At 44.3% G+C, this 21,484-nt stretch overlaps 1 protein-coding gene across 1 annotated transcript; it reads left to right on the top strand.

Annotated features, from left to right (window-relative positions):
- The first annotated feature begins 1,276 nt into the window (after positions 1-1,276).
- On the top strand, positions 1,277-9,904 carry LOC128510988 (E3 ubiquitin-protein ligase DTX3L-like). Its single transcript, XM_053483574.1, has 5 exons — positions 1,277-1,845; positions 1,956-2,068; positions 2,898-4,355; positions 9,069-9,286; positions 9,381-9,904. Exons 1-5 carry the CDS (start codon positions 1,674-1,676, stop codon positions 9,448-9,450), a joined length of 2,031 nt encoding a protein of 676 aa, XP_053339549.1. The 5' UTR covers positions 1,277-1,673; the 3' UTR covers positions 9,451-9,904.
- The last annotated feature ends 11,580 nt before the right edge of the window (positions 9,905-21,484 follow it).

Below are 21,484 nucleotides of genomic sequence, written 5' to 3' on the forward strand. Positions count from 1 at the left end.
GACCATTTAAACCCTTTGCAGGTGTTATGGTTTAATTAGCTGATTAGAGTTGGACACATTGAACCTAGAATATTCAACCTTTTCACAATATTCTAATTTTCTTGTGGATTTGGGGTTTTCATAAGCTGGAAGCTCATTTGATTGTGTAAAGCTGCTTTGTGACAATTACAATTGTTAAAAGCGCTGTACAAATAAAATTGAATTGAATCGAATTAAGCCATAATCATCTCAGTTATGACAATTCACAGCTTGAACTATCTTGCTTTGCATCAAGATGGTTTTTGGAATTTTGTCTGTTTATTAGTACACACATCAAAAACCTATGAACTATGAATTTATTTTAATGGGTTTTTCACAGCTGTATTTGACTGATCTTGAGGTAACATGGAGGTTTTGTTTAATCGCAATCAGCCTACAAGAAGAGAAGATATGCTTCTTTAAAATTTTTATGGAAGAACACCTTTATATCATGAGGGGCACCAAACCCCAGCCACTGGATGCAGTGCCGGACCCAAGGCTGGATAAAATGGCAGGGTTGCGTCAGGACGGGCATCCGGCGTAAAACCTGTGCCAAGTTGTAGTGCAGACTGGGTATTCCGCTGGGGCGACCCCTTGCCAGCCGAAAGACCAACAACAACCCTTATATCATAAAAAGTCGACCTTTAAAAATTCAACAGATGGCGCTGTACATAATAATTGCTTATGAGTATGCAATAAAAAAATTTACTTAATAAATGCCATCTCACACCTTCATTCCATGCACTTAAAAGTTAACGTGTAAAAGTTAACACACAAATATTTTAGGTTATTCCAAAATTCAACAGGTTGCATTGTACATTTTTTAGAACATGCTTACAAAATCGCAAACAAAGTCGTGGGCACATCTAGTACAGTATACTGTATGTTTGTATAAATCTGATCAAGACAAAAAAGAGGTTTCAGATACTATAGTTAAAAATATAAGAATAAATCACGAGGCAGCTTTATGGCAAACTACATCTGTTCCGGGATGTTTTCAGTAAATATTCAGCGATCATAATGACAGTAAGAGAACCTCCTAAAGTTATTAGAGACATTTTAAGACTTTAAGACTTTACACTTTGCTTTCAGACTAATGGTAAGGAAGGAAAGAGAATGAAACTATGATTAATATAATAATACTGTGTTTTAAAATTCATCATGGTGTGTCTTTTTGACCAAATGTGCTCATTAGGTTTTACTAATTCTAATACAGCTGTTAATTAGAAAAAAGCAAATGATGAGCCATGATGTAGAGATTTATCAGCAGATAAGAAGATAAGACATCATTCTTAATGAAATAAAGAAAGGGATGTTTAGTTTGTATTAAGTAAGCAGACCTAGATCTACCTGGTAATGCAGGATCTAAATGCTTATATTAAAAAATGTTTCTCACTGATGCTGTTCACTGAGTGAGTTTATCACATTATCAGCACTGAAGTAGCTGTTATAAAGATACAGAGGTGTAACACCCCCTTCTGTGAAATGTCGACAGCCTGATTAGTAAAAGCATATTGAGACAGTGTTTAGCGTAAATAGATCATAAGTATTCTGTGAACTGTATTAAATATTTATTCCTGCTTCCTTTAATACATTAGGATACAGCAGATGATGATCGAAACCCCTCAGCACCTCGGGACGTTGCAAAGGTTTATATGACAGTGGACTGGCCAGAAGAAATACCTCCGAGATGGAAATATCATCTACAGACAGCTCTACAGACCTGGTGTTCTCAGCAGCCTTTTAATGAACAGAAATGCATTGTTCATGAAGTTCAACTTTTAGGTGATGGACACACTGCAGAGGTGGAGATCACGCCATCTACTGGTGAGAATGTGCATTATTTTAAATTATTAAACAAATAAATCAGCAAATTTGTCACTTTGTTTTATATTTATGGTTTTACAATCAGTCTATTTCTTCACAATTCTCGACAGCTTTAAATTATATAAAAACTGCAACTTTAATGTTTAAGCAGCTTGATAAAAGCGCCACAGTGCACTTTCAGAAAGATAAACCAAAGTCTCTGAATAAAGGATCCAGGCCAAAGGTAAATATTAATTTTCTTTTATTATTAAATTAATTTATCTAAAATTTTGAACATTTCAACACAAAATATTTTATTTAAATACTAACATTAACAATTAGAACATTTTATGTTTTTGTTTGCTGCGTAATATTTAAAATTTGGGTTAAGAGTGTTTCAGCTGCTTGCTGTACTGTATCATTTTCTTTAGATATTTTATTTAAAAAATATTTGTTTCTAAGGTACTTGAGTATTTAATTTTTAAGGAACTAAAATGTGTTAATTGTAGGGGGCTGTGCTCAGATGTATTACTTCAATTGATTTAGATTAATTATTATTTTGGCAGTTGGATCATAATAAACTGACTACATCAAAAAGGAAAAGTCTGTTATTCTATCAAATCATATGAGTTATGATCTTAAATTATCATAATATTACACTTAACTGTACATTAACACTAAGTATGTTAAGTATAAACACATAAACCTTATTTTAAAAGTAATAACAATTACAGACAAAATGAGAGTTCATCAGGATAACTGGTGAACAGAGCTGCGGTTAAACACAAACCCTAAAAAAAGTTAAATCCCACTGACATTGTGAACAAAAAGACCCAAGAACAGAGCTTCTTCTCAAGGCAAAGGGTCTGAAATGGGTCCACAATACTGTACTTTCACTTAATTTGTAGGTCATTTTTATTGTGTCATTCATAAAACTGTTTGAGATGATAAGAAGAGCATCAGTCCACACAAACCATTTTACCCATAATCCTAGAGGTTTATACATTATAATGAGAGTTCTATAATTTGACTTTTAATTAAACTGTATACATTTGTATTTCTATATTTATTAGGGGAACATGACTGTGAAAGAAATAATTCGACCTGAGCACATGAAGGATGTAGGAGCTGCGTCTAATCTTCCAGGACCCGCTGACATCCCAGGAGCTCTCACTGTCCCTCCCTTTCTATACTGTTATCTCAGTCAAACTTACAGAAAGGAACTGGAACAGATTGAGAATAAGTTTGGAGTTAAAATAAATGCAGAAACATGTGTTTCAATCTCTGCTAAGAAAGCTGATGAGAAGAGTGAGAGTGATTCTGTAATCAAAGCTACTCAGGCCTTTACTGATCTTTACCTGGCTAAAGCAAATAATATCAAATCTGTCCCTGTCCCTCAATCACACATGGAGTCTGATGTAATGAAACAGGTGCTGCAACATATTCCAGATGAAGAGAACAAGATCCTGCTAAACATGTCAGCAAATAACAACCTGCTGTTTGCACCAGAACATATTACATCGATGGTTAAGAAGCGGTTAAATTTGGAACCTGCTAAATCACCTAGCTACAATAATCCCTACAACACTGAGATGGACACTAAGCAGTGGAGATCATCAGAAAGTTCTTATTTAAGGCAGACACCAAATAACTTGGACATGCACATCAAAAACGCACAAGCTCCAGTTGAGATGGATGGGACACACTGGAAATTATTAAATATTGTTTTTGTGAAACAGTTACAAGAGATCCAAAATAAATTTGGAGTTCAGTTTGATGCTGAACCTGTCAAAGGCTCGGTGAAGGTGTCAGCGCGATCCCGAGGAACTCATCAGGTCAATCTCGAAGCTTACGCCCTCAGAGCTTTAACTCATCTCTACCAAAAAGCTGTCACCTCAGCAGTCACCTGTGATCTTAAAGACCCTTCCTACATTAAAATAGCTCAACAGATACTTAGCTCTCAACACCCATGTGTGGGTGGAGGAGAAAGCAATGGAAGCTGGAAACTTTTTGGACTGCCAAAGTATGTCATTCCCGCTATAGCTGATATTGAAAAGATTATTGGACGTACTGTATTTAATGAGGAGACAAAACTATCGCTGGGATATCCATGGGATTTTTTACAGGGGCAGAAGGGGCAAATGGAAATGGAGGAGATGAGAGGAACACATGGCACTGACCTGAGAAGTGGAGCCATGCTGCAAAACCTTTATTTTGTCCAGGAGCAAAGTAAAGTAATAAAACATAAAGAGACAAAGAGTAAAGGAGATAAATGTTCAATTTGCCTGGATATGTTAATTCAAAAGACAAAGATAAAATGTGGACATGAGTTCTGCAGTGAGTGTCTGAAACAGTCTATAAAAAGCAGTGGAGAAGTTTGCCCTGTATGTGGGAAATGTTTTGGGATATTAAAAGGAAACCAACCGAATGGAACAATGTATATACAACACCTCAAAGACATAGACCTTCCTGGCTTTCCTGAATGTGGTACAATTTTAATTTTGTACAAAATACCTACTGGCATTCAGACGGTAAGAGAACATCTTTATTTCTTTTTTATTATTATTTTCTAACATCACTGCACTGTCTAAAGGATTGTAAAGTTTTCAGAATGAGTTAAAATAGTTTTCTTGGCCATTTCTCTGTTCAAAATGACTGCCTTATTGATCTTAATAAATAATTTTTTTGAAAAAAAATTATTGAAATAAAAGGCGGAATGTACATTCCTTAAGAAATTGTGTCAGACAGTAATATCCTGGTTTAATTTAATTTAATTTAATTTAATTCTGTGCTTGAGGTGATACTGCAGTGTTTCCCCCTATAATAGTACAAGTGTGGAAGGCCGCACGGGCGATGAGACCCCCGCCATAACAGGCCTCTTTATTTAAATGCATGGGCCACATTACAGGGGTTGTTGTGTGTTCACCCTGTTGGGAAAAGGTGTTTGGGTTAGTGGCTTCGGCCAGGTTGTGTGTGTGTGTGTTAGGTGTGTGTGTTCTATTAACTGTTGATTTCGTGCTGAGGCTAAATTGAATGTGCTGTTCATGCTATCTAGCGCTGTGCTTAATAAAGTACTCCCAGCCGGACATCCGGAGAATTCAAGCAGGCCGCCGAGTAGCAGAACAGTTGAGGTGGAGGAAAATCCTCCCTGACGGGGCCAGCGCGAGAAAAGAGCGGCGACCGGAGCGGAGCGGCGACCGGAGCGGAGCGGCGTGTTGAAGATCCCGGCACTGGACCTCGGGGGGGATTCCTACGGTGACGCAGCGCAGGTGCTGGAGCAAGCTACAGCTCCGTGCGCCGTCAGCCGGTGAGGCGACCTGCAGCTGCACCTGCCTTCCTACAACGGCGCCGTCGAACCCCACGCGTTCCTCGCCATAGTGGAGTTCGCCACGGTCTGGTCCCTGACGGAAATAGCCGTCCGGGTGGCCCTCTCGCTGGAGGGCGTCACGCTCGAACAAGCCTCCGAGATTTCGCGACAACGGCAAGGCCAGGGACCGCCGGACTACTGCTGCAACGTTCTCAGGCCTGAGGACACGTACCCCAGCAGCCGTTAAACTAGCTCCGGGGGCCGCCGAGGGGAAGTCGCCTCCCACAGCCGTCTTTGTTTTCCCAACTGCTGGATTTACCTTCCGACGTTTCACTACGGGTGTCCGTAGACACCGGCTTTACAGTTTCGCTGTTGCGCTGGGGATTATTGGGACTTATATTTTTTTATAAGGCAAGCGCGGTTGTACACTGCCAGACCCAGCCTTAAACATTTGCACCGTGCCGAGCTAATGCAGCGTAGCAGTGTGGGGTTGAGTCAGACACAGCTCCTGTTCGGCTACATCCGAGACGCCTCCCATTAGCTAAACGTACTATCGTCAAACAGAAGCTGTGTGAGATGGCCGACTCGGGCGTCATAGAGCCAGCGTCCGGACCGTGGTCTTCACCGGTTGTGCTCATGCGTAAAAAGGACGAGTCGTGGTGGTTTTGTGTTAACTACCGGCGGTTAAACGAGGTGACACACAAGGATTCTTATCCATGACCGCGAATAGATGATGCGCTGGAACACGTTGCGGGCTCGGCTTGGTTTAGCTCGTTGGATCTGCGTAGCGGGTACTGGCAAGTAGAGCTCGCCCCGGCAGCACGACCTAAAACCGCGTTTTCGAAGGGCTATGGCAATTTCGGCGCATGCCGTTCGGCCTCTGTAACGCTCCAGCTACTTTTGAACGGCTGATAGAGAAAGTGCTGGCCGACATTCCTCGCAGCCATTGTGTGGTCTACTTGGACGATCTATTGGTGCACGGGAAAGAGTTTGAGGGCGCGTTAGCTAATCTACGGAAAGTTTTTCTGGCTATCCGGCGAGCAAACTTGCAGCTTAACCCTAAAAAGTGCCAGCTGTTGCGGCAAGAGACCGTGTTTCTGGGCCATGTAATTAGTGCAAAAGGGACCGCTACCAATCCAGCCAAAATTGCTGCGGTAAATAATTGGCCTGAACCGATAAACGTGTCGCAGCTCCGCACCTTCCGCACCTGCCTCTTACTATCGCCGGTTCGTGGAGGATTTTGCCACGATCGCCAGCCCACTGCATGGGCTCACGAAAAAGAACCAGCCGTTTCGCTGGGACAGGGTGCACGCGCGTGCTTTCACTCAGTTACAGGAAAATCCGGTCACGTCGCCCATTCTGGAATATTCTAACGCATCTCGTATGTTTATCCTCGACACGGACGCAAGCAATGTAGGGCTGGGGGCTGTCCTGTCTCAGGTTTCCGAGGGCAAAGAGCGTGCTATCACCTACTTCAGCCGCGCATTGTCTGGACCGGAGAGGAATTACTGCGTTCACAGATGCGACGTCTGCACGGCAAAGAAGGGCCCTACCCAGCGCTCACGAGCACCCCTGCAGGACTTTCAGGTGGGGGCACCTATGGAGTGTATGGGCATGGACATTCTCAGGCCGTTTCCCATTTCCGATCGCGGGAACTGGTATGTGCTGGTGGCCATGGACTATTTCACCAAGTGGACGGAGGCTTTTGCTGTTCCTGACCAGAGCGCTTCCACCACAGCTCGAGTGCTGGTGGATGAGGTGTTCAGCCGATTCGGCACCTCGGAGCAGTTACACAGCGATTAGGGGCGTAACTTCGAGGCGGAGGTGTTTGCGGCGGTGTGTGAGCGCCTCGGGGTAAAAGAGACCCGCACCACGCCCCTTCATCCACAAAGTGACGGCCTCGTGGAACGTTTCAATCGGACGCTCATCACCCAACTCGCCGTGCTTACCAGCGACCGGCAGAAGGATTGGGACAAACATTTGCCTCTCGTGCTTTGGGCATATCGCACAGCATTGCAGGAGTCCTCACAGCTCACGCTAGCTGCGTTAATGTTCGGCCGCGAGTTGCGCACACCCGTGGACCTTGTGTTCGGGCCACCTCCACAATTGGATTTACCCACAAAGCCTGGGTTGGATTAAAAGACAAATTGTTCTCTAAAAGACAAACTGTTCTGTGTTCACGAGTTGGGCGTAAACACTTGGCCGGTTTTAAGCAGCGCCGTGTGTATGATACTCACAGCCGGGGGCGAGACTTAGCTACTGGGGAGCAGGTTTGGGTGTATTCCTCCGGAAGGAAAAGGGGGCTCTCGCCTAAGCTTATGTCCCACTGGGTGGGCCCCTGCACGGTAATTGCCCAGCTCTCCGATGTAGTCTACCGGGTGCGGTTGACGGGGCGGTCGCGAGTGGTCGTGCTCCACCGGGCCCGTCTCGCTACCTATCAGCCCAACGCCAGCGAAACATCGGACTCTGTGGAGGCCGGTCCACCTCAGGGAGAGGGTTGCGCCCCTCCTTTTCCTGCAAAAAGACTTTGGCGTTCACAACGCCAGCGCCGACCACGTCACGCCTCCAAGATTGAAGTTCGCCATGGTGACCGGGGACGGTCACAGCTCGGGTGGGGACGGTCACAGCTCGGGTGGGGGCAGTGTGGCGTGGGCGGGGTTTTCGACTGGCAACCATCATGCTTTGTGGGAGGGGCTTGTTGTGTGTTCACCCTGTTGGGGAAAGGTGTTTGGGTTAGTGGCTTCGGCCAGGTTGTGTGTGTGTGTGTGTGTGTGTGTTAGGTGTGTGTGTTCTATTGACTGTTGATTTCGTGCTGAGGCTAAATTGAATGTGCTGTTTATGCTATCTAGTGCTGTGCTTAATAAAGTACTCCCAGCCATTTGCATTGGGCAGCAAGAAAGCTCACTCGTCTCTCCAAGTTCCTTCTTAGCGGTGAAAAATGCAACAGTAATAACGTCCAATATACTGTACTGTAACAGTGAGAGGTTTAGTAAAGAGGCTACACAGTAAAACCAAATAATGCCACAAAGTTGGGCCTTTTTGTTCTGAAGTAACTACAGACGTTTAGCTATGATGCCTCTCTAATTAGCTACCTCGCATTTTATTTTTTTCTCAGTAGCAAGCCGTCCAGGGTGTGATTGCTACTGTATATACTACCGTTCATGTATACCTACAGTAATGAAGTGTTGTGGAGAACTGGCTTGTACAGTCGATATTTAAAACCGCTGTACAGCTACAGTCTGGAATTCGCCATCCAGATGTGTTTTTCAGCTCTCTAAGCTAACTTGTCAAAGTTGAAACTAATACTAACTTATAAACATTTGCTTGATATTCAAAGATTCTTCTATTAGAGTTAATAATGACCTGACGATCCTCATTTACAATTTATATACAGTATACTGTATAACGTAAAAACCAAACATGTTTTAAAAAGAGGACAGAGTAATAAACAAATCCTTGTTTTGTTAAAACATATGCAGTCTTGTATAAGAGAAGTGTAGCGACCTGCAGCTCATCAGCATGTCAAACTATAGGGCAATGTCTTCAATATTTTTGCTAAATTAATTACTGTATAAGCTAAAAACATTTTGTCCTTGGGAACTTTGCTTGGTTTATATTACACATAAGTCATTTAAAACTGTTGAATTTGTTTGTTATTACAGCGCAAAAATATTTACTGTCAGTAACTGTTTTATAAGTGCTGTTGAAAATACAACAACGGGCATGGCCTCTTTTAGTGCTTTTAACTTTTAGCGCTTGCATGCAACACCTATATCACCCCTTTACCACCATATCAGAAAAATGTTCTGGAGGAAACACAATTTAACTAAAACACATTACAAAGCATTATTGAGTTTATGTTTATTTCATGTTATGATGTTAAACACTGTCTTTCATACACTGCTAATCCCATTTTGTGTTTTTTTTTATTATTCAGCGTGAACATCCAAACCCTGGAAAGCCTTACAGTGGGACTCATTGCACTGCGTACTTACCGGACAATGCTGAAGGAAACCATGTGTCCAAACTGCTGATGAGGGCTTTTGATCAGAAACTCATCTTTACTGTTGGATCCGTCATGAAAACTGGAGAAAAAGATGCAATTACCTGGAATGGCATTCATCACAAAACAAGTACATATGGTGGACCTGAGTGGTAAGTTGTAGCTACTTTAAACAAACTTAAGCTCTTGTACTGTAAAAAAAAATGCATGATTTTTTTTCCTAAGAAGTATTTTTTCTTTCCCCAGTTTTGGCTATCCTGACCCAAACTACTTAAAAAGAGTGAAAGAAGAGCTGAAGGCCAAAGGCATAGAGTAACGATTAAAAATACATACCTTTACGTTCACACTTTAGCTTAAATACTATAAAATAAAATAAAAAGAACAGGACTTCAAACAAGACTTTTTGGGGTCAAGATGTATACGAAAATGAATATTATATTTAACTATGTATGATTTTATGAACTATATGATTTTAAAAAAGAATGCTATCCTGGTGATATTATCTATATGAACTATAAATGAAAAGTTGGAATCTATAATCACCATTACTTTTTTTTAAATTTTTTTATAATGCACATGATGAAACAGAATCCAAAGTTACAGTACTGTGTAAGGGGGAGGTTTCATATTGGCCTATAGTTGAACAGCTGACAAAGGTCAAGGTCATGTTCCCAAATTAGCAATTAGAAATTAGCACACACTTAACTGATTACACCATCTTTCTGCATGGTGCTGATTCCAAACCAGTTTATTCTCTATGGTGCAGGAGAAAAAACTTTTTGCCTTTTATTGTTTATCAAGGACTTAATAAAATCAAAATTTCCATATTTATTGCCCCTTTTAGCTTATCTCTTTTACAATGTCACATATATTTACCAAACTTACCCTTTGCAGTGCTTACAATCTTCTGTGCATCAGAGAAGGTGACAAGTGGAAGACTACGTGAAGTATTGCGCATGCTGTACAGGCTCTCCTGCACTCCTTTTGTCTTCCAGTGTCTCATTGAAGATGTTTTCAGAGATGTATAAGGAAGAAGAGCTCCATAATCTGTTGCGTTGAAAAGTGAAACTTTTTTAAAATAGCCACCTCAGGCAAAATATGGAAAGGGCTCATGTTTTGCCTAAAGGAAAAATTTACATGAACCACACGGCTCAGTAGGGGCGACTAGCATCTTGAGCTGAAACTACACAAAGAGTGAGTTAAGGTTGGTCCAGACCAACCTTACGAACGTGTGACTGTCACGAGTGAAAGGCAGAACGATATGAATCCAAGCGCGGATAATGACTGTATCGAGATGTGGGGGGCGTGGTCGGAGGCGTGAGCGAGGGTTGAATGCCGTGAGTCCGTCAGCGAAGCGTCAAAAACAAAACACGAAGCGAGAGCCGTAGTGAAAAGAAAAGCGCGAGGTCAAAACCGGGAAGACAAGCAGCGAGGCAAAGCGAAACCAAAAGGACGAGAGACAGGAGCCGTAAATCAAAGGGGGAAGCGTGAGTCGAAACCGGGAGATCAATAGGCAGGCGAACAATCAAAATCGGCAGGCAAAAAATCAATAACGAGAATGGGCATGAGGCGAGACAGCGCAGCTGGGACACGTGGAATGTAGGATTAATTCGCCGCATAGTTGAGGGGAGCAAGAGTTTAACAGCGCAGGGGTTGACTATCTTGGTGATGGTGAAGGGGCAGAGGTAACGAGGGGAGAGCTTGCGGCAGGTGGTCTTTAGGGGGATATCTCTGGCGGCGAGCATGACTCTCTGCCCCACCCTGTACTTACAGCGTTCTCCTCGCTTGCAGCAGGTCTTTCTGCAGTGCCTGACAAAAGCTTGGGCAGATGGGACACTGACCTCCTCCTCCTGAGACGGGAATAAGGGCGGTTGATAGCCCAGGTAGCACTGGAAGGGAGACAGACCGGTAGATGATAAGGTTTGGGAGTTGTGGGCGTACTCAACCCAAGGTAGGAACTGGCTCCAGGAGGTAACATCTCCAGCAGCTATACACCTCAGGGCAATTTCGAGGGACTGGTTCTTTCTCTCTGTCTGGCCGTTAGATTGGGGGTGGAAACCAGAGGACAAGCTGGGAGTGGCCCCAATCAGCTTACAGAATGCTTTCCAAAACCGAGAGGTGAACTGTGGGCCCCGATCTGAGACAATGTCCATAGGCAGGCCATGGAGCTTAAACACGTGGTTAATCATGAGCTCAGCAGTCACCTTGGCGGACGGAAGTTTTGGTAGGGGGATAAAGTGAGCAGCTTTAGAGAACCGATCAACCATGGTCATGATGCAGGTGTGGCCGGCGGAGGGGGGTAGCCCAGTGACGAAGTCCAGGGCAATGTTGGACCAGGGGGATGGGCAGAGGGATGAGGGATGGGCAGAGGTCTGAGGAGGCCAGCTGGGGCCGTGTTGACATACTTGGATCTTATGCAGATATTGCACGCTGAAACAAAGCTAGAGACATCCTCCTTGAGGGTGGGCCATCAAAACCGCTGCTGGGCTAGTGCCAGGGTTCTGGCGGAGCTTGGGTGGCACAAGAGTTTAGAGCTGTGGGCGACACGAGAGTTTAGAGCTGTGGGCCCACTCTAGGACTTAAGAGTGCAGAGCAAGGGGAACGAAGGGACGGTTAGGAGGCACGTTGCTTGGGCTTGGTTCATGAGATAGGGCTTGCTTGACACTGGTTTCGATGTCGAGCTCGGCCACGGCGAGTAGGCAGGGGGGTGGCAAAATAGTTTCACCTGCGGCAGGGTCTTGGGTGGTCGTAAATAGTCTCGAAAGGGCATCCGGCTTGGTGTTCTTAGACCCTGGTCGGTAGGAGAGGGAAAAGTTGAAACTTGCGAAGAAGAGGGACCAACGGGCCTGGCGAGAATTGAGCCTTTTGGTGCTCCGTAGGTACTCGAGGTTCCTGTGGTCGGTCCAAACTAGGAATGGGACCTCCGTTCCCTCTAGCCAGTGTCTCCATTCCTCCAGGGCTAACTTGATGGCTAAGAGTTCACGGTCTCCGATGCCGTAATTACTTTCAGCAGGAGTTAGGCGGTGGGAGAAGAAGGAGCAGGGGTGCAGTTTATTATCCAGGTTGGACCTTTGTGAGAGGATGCCTCCTACTCCAGTGCTGGAGGCGTCGATCTCCACGATGAACTGACGTGACGGGTCTGGGATGGTGAGGATAGGAGCGGAGGTGAACCCCTTCTTAAGCTCGCTGAAGGCTTTCTCAGATTCCGGGTTTCAGCAGAAATGGGTCTTAGTAGACGTGAGGGCTGTTGGAGGGGCAATGATGGAGCTGTAGCCTCGGATAAACCGTCGATAGAAGTTAGCAAAGCCTAAGCACCTCTGAAGTTCTTGCCGTGAGGTAGGGGTGGGCCACCTAGTGACAGCTTGGAGCTTAGCAGGTTCCATCTCGATGCCTTTGGGGCTGATGGTGAACCCGAGGAACGTGGTAGACGTGGTGTGAAACTCGCACTTCTCAGCCTTGATGAACAAGTTGTTCTCCAGCAGCCTCTGCAGCACCTGCCTGACGTGATGTTGGTGTTCTTCTGGGTTCTGAGAGAAGATCAGGATATCATCCAGATAGACGAATACAAAAGAATTGAGGAAATCTCTGAGAACGTCATTAATTAAGGCCTGAAAGACTCCTGGGGCATTAGTAAGTCCAAAGGGGACCACCAGATATTCATAATGTCCAGTTGGCGTATTAAAGGCTGTTTTCCATTTATCCCCTTCCCGAATGCGGACGAGGTGATAGGCGTTGCGCAGATTGAGCTTGGTGAAGATGCTGGCCCCCTGAAGGAGTTCAAAGGCAGTAGACATTAGAGGAAGGGGGTACCGGTTCTTAATTGTGATGTCGTTGAAACCCCTATAATCAATGCACGGCGAAGGGAACCATCTTTCTTGCCTACGAAGAAGAATCCAGCTCCTGCCGGAGAAAAAGAAGGGCGGATGATTCCTGCAGCGAGGGATTCCGTGATGTACTGATCCATGGCCTGCCGTTCCTTGGGTGACAGAGAGTAAAGACGGCCCTTGGGGGGGGTGGTGCCTGGGAGAAGGTCAATGGCGAAGTCGTATGGTCGGTGGGGGGGAAAGAGAGACAGCACGAGATTTGCTAAACACAATCCTGAGGTCATGGTATTCTGGGGGGACACGAGTGAGGTCCGGTGTCTCCTCTGTGGGAACTGGGTCGAGGCATGGCGTGGTGGCGGCGCGTAAACATGACGTGGAACAAGATGGGTTCCAGGCTACGATCGAGTTCCTGACCCAATCAATGTGCGGGTTGTAATGGGTTAACCAAGGGAGGCCTAGGACGACCGTGGCATGTGACCCCTCCATGATGAACAACGACGTCTGTTCCAAGTGGTTGCCGGAGACCCTTAGACCAATGAGAGGGGTTCTGTGGGTGATAGATGGGAGCGGACTCCCGTCGAGGGCCTGGACCTTGAGATGGTTCTCCAAGGGCAGCGCAGGAATACCCAGGGTTTTGGCTGAGGCCGCATTCAGCAGGTTACGATCCGAACCTGAGTCAACCAGGGCCTGCACAAGGTGGGTCTGTTGCTCATGGATGAGAAGGATGGGAAGCAGGTGACGTTGCTCTGGGAGCCTCCTTGGAGTCCCGCCCTCTAGTGCTCCCAGCTGAACTAGAGGGCGCCCCCTTTTGCTGGACAGTTCTTGAGCAGGTGTCCTGGTTTTCCACAGTAAAAGCAGGCCCCTTCCACTCGGCGGCGGAGACGCTCTTCTTGGGTGATGCGGGTTCTGCCCAGTTGCATGGGTTCCTCCTGGGGTTCAACTCGTAGAGGTGGAGGTCGCGGCAGAGTCCTGGGTGGAGAAAACCGGGCCGGCCTACGAAGACGGAGGCGTGCATCTACTCTCCCGGCCAGATCCATAGATCCAGCTCTCGTGATATTAGCTCATCTTGGAGCTTCTCTGTCAGACCCTCCATAAATACGTCGCATAGCGCTCGGTTGTTCCAGCCGCTGGAGAGGGCCAGGGTCTGGAACTTAATGGCATGATCATAGGCCGAGCGCGAGCCTTGGCGAAGTTTCCGCAGTCTTCGGCCTGCCTCTCTGCCGTGGCATGAGTGGTCAAACACCCTCTTAATTTCTCTGGCAAAGTCCTCGCATTTGGAACAGCAGGGGTCCTGACAGGAGCGTGATGACGTAGGCCACCTTAGATCGTTCGGTTGAAAAGGCGGAGGCTTGGAGCTCGAAGATCAGGGAACACTGAGATAGGAAGGAGCGGCAGATGCCTGGATCTCCCTCATAGGTGGGAGGGGCGGGGAGGCATGGGTCCTGCTGCACGTGGGGGTTTGCTCCTTGCGATAGGGAGAGTTGGAGCCTCTGGAGCTGGGACGTGACGTCAGCGAGAGACTGCTTTGTGCTGAGCAGTTCCTGTTGATGAGTTCCAAGCAGAGCACCTTGACTCTCCAAATGCCGCTTTCATACGGTCAGAAGCCGCTGGATCCATAGCTGGCTGGATTATTCTGTCACGAGTGAAAGGCAGAACGATATGAATCCAAGCGCGGATAATGACTGTATCGAGATGTGGGGGGACAAGACAAAAGTTTAACTTTTTGGAAGGTGCATGTCCCGTTACATCTGGCGTAAAAGTAACACAGCATTTCAGAAAAAGATCATCATACCAACAGTAAAATATAAATTCTATTGAGATGTTGTGGCATGACCTTAAAAAGGCGGTTCATGCTAGAAAACCCTCAAATAAAGCTGAATTACAACAATTCTGCAAAGATGAGTGGGCCAAAATTCCTCCAGAGCGCTGTAAAAGACTCTTTGCAAGTTATCGCAAACGCTTTATTGCACTTATTGCTGCTAAGGGTGGCCCAACCAGTTATTAGGTTCAGGGGGCAATTACTTTTTCACACAGCGCCATGTAGGTTTGAATAATTTTTCTCCCTAAATAATAAAAACCATGATTTAAAAACTTCATTTTGTGTTTACTTGTGTTATCTTTGACTAATAGTTAAATGTGTTTGATCAAAAACATTTAAGTGTGACAAACATGCAAAAGAATAAGAAATCAGGAAGGGGCAAATAGTTTTTCACACCACTGTATATACTTCTGAGTTCCAAAAGGACCATAGTTTAGTTGAGCATTTCTTGACTCAACTAGATATCCCAACACTTTCCTCTGATTCTAGATTAAGATTAGAAAAGCCCATCACACAAGAGGAAATAATTTCAGCTATCTCATCATTGCAATCTGGTAAGTCCCCCGGTCCTGACGGGTTTCCTGCGTTTGTCCTGGTTTCCGAGTTTTTTTAAATCATTCTCCTTATACCTTGCACCACAATTAGCTTTGGTTCTACTGTATCTGAATCTTTTAAGCAAGGCAAGCTGTCCGCTTCATTTAATGAGGCTCGTATTACTGTTGTAGCAAAGAGGGATAAAGACTCAACAAAGTGCTCTTCATATAGACCAATTTCTCTTTTTAATGTGGATGTTAAAATCCTTGCTAAAGTCCTAGCTGGTAGATGAGAGAATGTTCTACTCTCAATTATATCTGAGGACCCAGACCGGTTTTGTCAAATATCGCAATTCTTACATCAACATTTGACACCTTATGGATATCTTGTACAGAAGGGATTCCTGAGTGTGTCCTTTCTTTGGATGCTGAAAAGGCTTTTGACGTTTAAATGATTATATTCAAGCCCTATTGCCTCAGTTCTGACAAATGAGTGCTCAGCACTCTCTTCAGCGGGGAACTCATCAGGGGTGTCCTCTTAGCCCATTACTCTTTAACCTTGCCATTGAGCCACTATCAATAGCATTCTGTAGTTGTAGTTCTGGGATTTGGAGGCAGGAAGAAGAACATAAAGTTTCCCTTTATGCAGATGATCTTCTACTTTTTATATCAAATCCAGTCGCATTATTGCCATTAAAATGAGTATCCTTCCTAAATTTTTATATCTTTTTCAGTCTATACCTGTTTTTATTTCCAAATCTTACTTTGCTGCTTTAGAATCAATTATATCCTCTTACTTTTGGAAAGGTAACCGTCCTCGATTGAATAAGTCCCTACTTCAAAGATCTAAAAAAGACGGCAGCATGGCTCTACCTTATTTTAATTTTTACTACTGGGCAGCAAACATGCGATGTGTTACCTTTGGGGCATATTTTCATAACCAACCTAAACGGCCTGCCTGGGTGGAAATGGAGATGAACTGCGTCAAAAACCTCACTGTCACTGCACTTCTTGAATCTGTGCTCCCCATTCCCTCAATTAAATCAATCAATAATTTAGTTATTAGGCATACCTAGGGAGTATAGGCTCAGTTCAGGAAGCACTGCGGTCTTCTGGGCTTTTTTCTTTCCCGTCCCATCCACTCTAACCATCTTTTCCAACCTTCTTTACATGATTTAGTGTTTCAGGAATGGTTCAATAAGGGCATTAGCATTGTTTGAACAGCTTTCTGACAGGTTGAGGTTTAACAGGTTGATTTTTTTTTATATCTGCATTTGAGACACTTAACCCTATGATGCACGAGTGATATGACCCTACACTCTTCCATAAATGGGTCATTTTTGACCCACCTATAAAAGTCAATGTGTTTTATGCTATTTTTGTCATTTTGGTTGTGAATAATGAATTGTAACATAGTCTGTATTACATTTTAGACCACACAAAAATGATTTCATGTTTGAAATTGTATTATTTTTCACTTTATTACAGATTTTGAACATTTTGATAATTAAAAAACGAATATTATACAGAACAGCAATAGAACAATGTCAACATTCATTATGTGTATGTGTGTAAATGTCTGGTCAATGACAGTTCCTCACTCTTTTCTATTCTCTTGCAGGTAAGTCTCTGTGTTTGCTAAAGCGTTTGATGTGATAGTCCCTGTTTTGCCTTCTTGTCTCCTAACTGCATGCAGTTGTGACAGACTACCTGTTTCTGGCTGTGATCATTGCACACAGGCACATTGCACTTCCCACACCTATTGCTGACTTTGCGATCTTTGTTACTTGGGCAGATCTGACACCTCTTTCTCTTCAGTTGGCCCTGTCTGCTTCTGTCCTTTGGCTGGGTTGTGGGTTTTGTCACTCCACACCTTCCCATTGCTTCAATGATTGGGGTTTGCAGTTGTGGGCAGCCTTCCAGTCGACTCCTCATGTGTGGTGTGACAAGCTCCTTTGAGAGCTCTTTGAGGAAGAGCCGTCGTGCATTGGTGATACCTCTGTTGAATTCAGGGTGCTGAGTCGTGAAAAAGGTATAGGCATTTAGGGTGGCGATGTCAAGGATGGTGTACCACAGCACCATGGGCCACCTCTGTGTTTGTCGCTTGCAGGTGTAGGTGCCAACCATCCGGTCCATGGTGTCAACACCTCCTTTGGTCTTGTTATAAAATGTGATCACTTCTGTTTTTTTCTTTCTGGATCTGCATCGTGCTCAGGAGGACAACAGCCATTCCTTTCTTTCTGACGTAGCTGGCTGCCAATTGAATCTAAACTCTGTGCTGTGAACCTCCCTGGACTTGGAAGCCTTCATCAGAGGAGGGATATCTGGCTTGTTCTGCCGTAGAGTCCCCACAATAGTGAGATCAATTTCCAGGAGATGCTGCGCAAGAGGCACACTGGTGAAAAAATTATCTGTGGTGATGTTGCGACCTGTGTTTCTAAATCTACTGCCGGACAATGTTCTCCCCCAGATTCTTCTGAACTTCTTCCCCTGGTTGTCTCCCTGTGTAAACCATCTATACAACCATCTTAGGGAGCCTAAAAATTGTAGAGCAGACTTAAATTTAGGGTTAGGGGTGTGTAGACAATTCAAGTGTACGCGCTATTACTAATTTCATGTGTGCCATTGTTACATTTAGAATGTAATAATTGTTATTGTCAGATTGTTAGATGAGGCTGATGGTTGTATGCAATACATTTCACTACATGTTGTACATGTATAACTATGTATGTGACAATAAACTTTGACTTGACTTGAGGTTCCCATGGAATTGTATGGAAAATGCATGTGGGTCATTTTTGACCCACTTATGGAAACTTGGGGTAGTAATACAAATATTATAATTTCTTAAAAAGTATAAGAGGTAACTTAAGCATTTTAATGGAATGATATCAAAAACATGTTATTTGAGGAATACCTGGAATATGAAAAGATAACTTTTCATTACAAAGATATTGCAAGAAAATGACCTCTCCGGGTCATTTTTGACCCACTTGTGCATCCTAGGGTTAATGCAAATATTATAGATAATCTCCTCTGTTTGTCCCCGTTGCGTGAAGGCCTAAAATCTACTATTTATGGTGGATTGATGGGTTTAAGTCAAACCTCTTTGAGTAAAATTAAACTTGGGAGAAAGACCTAAATTTGTCACTGTCAGATGTTGCTTGGAATTAAATTCTTAAGCTTGTCAACTCAGCCTCCTTATGTCCCCGCTTCTCTTTATTACAGTTTAAGGTTGTACACAGGGCTCATTTCTTTAAACTTAATAAGCTTTCCCGTTTCTACCCAGATGTCCATCCTTGTAGTGATAAATGTAAAAGTGGAGAGGTGTCTCTTATTCCTATGTACTAGACATGCCCGAATTTGGAAAAAATTCTGGAGGGACGTCTTTAAAACCTTGCCATACATATTGAAATGCAACCTTGAACCAGACCCACTGATTGCTCTTTTTGGTATCACTGGAGAGGAAGATAAAGTGTTTATTGTCTTTTACGACACTCCTGGCCAGGCGCTCTCTTTCATTAAAGTGGAGGGATGCCACATCATCCACTCACGCCCAGTGGCTTAGAGATATTATGTCCTGTTTGTGCCTGGAGAAGATCCACTACTCAATCTGTTATTCAGACTTGAAATTTCAACAGGTGTGGGGCCCTTCCTTTTTTTATTCATATACATTTATAGTTTGATTACCTTCCTATTTAATTGTTTGCTTGTTTTTTTCCCTTTCCTCTTTTGTCTTGCTCCGTTCCTTTATTAAATATGCCTGGCGTCTAGCCTTTCTTACACATGTAAAGCTGGCTTGCAGTCAGGGAAGGGTGGGTGGCTTTGTCGAGTTATCTGGGAATTTGCACATCAGCCTTTGCTTCAAACTTGAAAAAAGCTATTAGCCAACTACAGGGGACATGAGGATCAACTCTGGAATCACTTTTTAATTCTCTCTTGAACTTTTTTGCTAGTTCTGATGAGAGTTCAGACAAAAGCTCCTCCTGCTCATCTGTAAATTAGCTTCCTTTCCTGGGGTCTCTGGTGGTGGCTTTTCCCCCACCCATGGCCATGAGTTTCCCTTGCCATTGAGCCACTAGCAATAGCATTTCGTAGTTGCAGGGATACTGTATATCTGGGATTTGGAGGCAGGGAGAAGAACAAAGTAGAAACATAAAGGTTCCCCTTTACAGTCTTTGTTTCTGCAAAGATAGTTGTCATTGCACCGGTCACCATCCTTGTGACATCCCAAGCACTTTTTACACGCACCCAGTTCCGTTACAATGGATTTCTTCTCTGTTAGTTTTAGTTCTTTCAACTTTTTGCAGAAAAAGATTTTGTCTCTACAATATGCTTCGCTTTTCCACACATAATGCATTCACTTTCTGTAGAAACTTTCTTTGTCGTTCTGGTGAAGGTATACTTCTCAGACTTCTTTTCTGGCCATTCTGCCTTTTCTGAGATTTTGAGCTGCTCAAGCCTTTCAAGAATTTCTTCTTCTCTCTTTAGGAACTTTAGTAATGCATCAAAGTGTTGGTGTGATCTCTGGTGTGATGCCATTTGCAGGATCTGTCATGTACAGTAGACCAACCATTGTCTTTTTACAAACTCAGGTAACTTGCTCTCAATGGACTTTATCACAAGTGGTTTCTTTATTGCGCTGATATTTCCAAGGCTGTGAGATCTGCCAGGGCTTTTTCTATCATTTGGATTAACTCTATAGCCCTCTTTGGCAGATTCTCTCTCACAGCAGCAATCCTTTCCAGTTCTCGACAATTTCCATGGCGATTGTGGTTCTGTTTCCATAGTGGTTCTCCAACACTCTAAAGTCGTCGGCAGTTGTGTTGTAAGAGGTAAGAGCCTGAGCTCTTTGGCAACCTTGTCGATTCTGTCCACCAGTTGAATCTTTTTAACCTCAGTGACCCTGTGGGCTCTCCTTTCTCTAAAGGTTTTCCCCGTCCCTCTCCCAGCAGTAGAAGTCCCTCTTATTACCACTGAACATAGGTAAGCTTGTAGGTTTTATTTTTACTACTGGCATAATCTGAGCTGCAGATGCTATCACATCCATTGTAACGCGTTTGACCCCATGTGCACGGCAGCACCATGAAGCACAGACACGAGACACAGAGGTCTTACGGGAAAAATGGGAAGGAAAGGGTTAAAGGAGGGAGGATGGAAAGAAAGAGAAGGATTGTGCACGTGCAGGTTAGAGGGCAGTGCCCAGCTGGCATGCGGGCACACAGCTGGCGAAAGGTGGCAGTGGGTGGAGTGGCAGAACGGAGCACGCAGAGGTAGCGCTCCTGCACGCTCCCATGACGGCGCTCTCCCACTGTCACGAGTCAAGACCGGCCCCTCCCAGCTCTCTCTGGGTGCGGCCTCATGTGGGACACGTGGTCACAGTATTATAGTAAACAGTACATAGATGTTGATTATACCAGTAAGAAACGCACTAAGACCCAGCAGGGACTGGGGAGAGAGAGAAACACCATTGTTGTTCACTCGTTGTTGCTCACTCGTTGTTGCTCAGTTGTAATCACGTGACGCTCGGCGTCAAAACAAGAAGTGCGTGCGTGATACATGATACTTGGTACTCGTAAACCAAGACTTGTTTGTTTTCCAAGTCAAAATTTATTAAAATTCCTCGCTTGTCTTGCAGTACACTCGCAAACCGCCTTACTCACAATCCGTGGTTTCACTTAACATGCAAATTAATTTTTTCTTGCTTCACACTCATTGCTAAACTCTTTCAGCTTGCATATCCAACCCTCTAACTCTGCTCCTATGGTTGTTGGGGTCCACCTTTCCCAGTTTACCAGAGCCTTGGTTGCCTCTTTTACCGATCTCATTAAGAGTTCCAGTTACATACTATAGTCGACGGTATCTACAGGCCTGGTGATAGCACATTTACAAGCTGTCTCAGCGGCGGAGATCTGACATCTCGGCTTGTTCATATCTTTTCCAGAGGTTAGTTTGTACTAGCACGTCAATTTCCTTGAGCCTTGCATTACATTCTTCCTCTGTTTCTTCAAAATCAACTTCTTGCTGTGCTGAAAGCGTTACCTCTCCACCGTCTTCTCTGTGAGCTTTAATCTCTGCCAGTAACCCAGCCTTGTAATCATCATTGGTTTCAAAAAGTTTCCTTGCTCCAGTGGAGAGCTTTTAAAATTACGTGCTTCTCTGCTGAGAAACTTA

Source organism: Clarias gariepinus, chromosome 23, assembly GCF_024256425.1.
Source record: "Clarias gariepinus isolate MV-2021 ecotype Netherlands chromosome 23, CGAR_prim_01v2, whole genome shotgun sequence".
NCBI lineage: Eukaryota > Metazoa > Chordata > Actinopteri > Siluriformes > Clariidae > Clarias > Clarias gariepinus.

Coding starts and splice junctions, on each gene's coding strand:
- LOC128510988 (XM_053483574.1), top strand. CDS start 1,674: ATGACAGTGGACTGGCCAGAAGAAATACCTCCGAGATGGAAATATCAT. Junction 2,069..2,897: donor ATAAAGGATCCAGGCCAAAG/GTAAATATTAAT, acceptor TATATTTATTAG/GGGAACATGACTGTGAAAGA. Junction 4,356..9,068: donor TACCTACTGGCATTCAGACG/GTAAGAGAACAT, acceptor TTTATTATTCAG/CGTGAACATCCAAACCCTGG.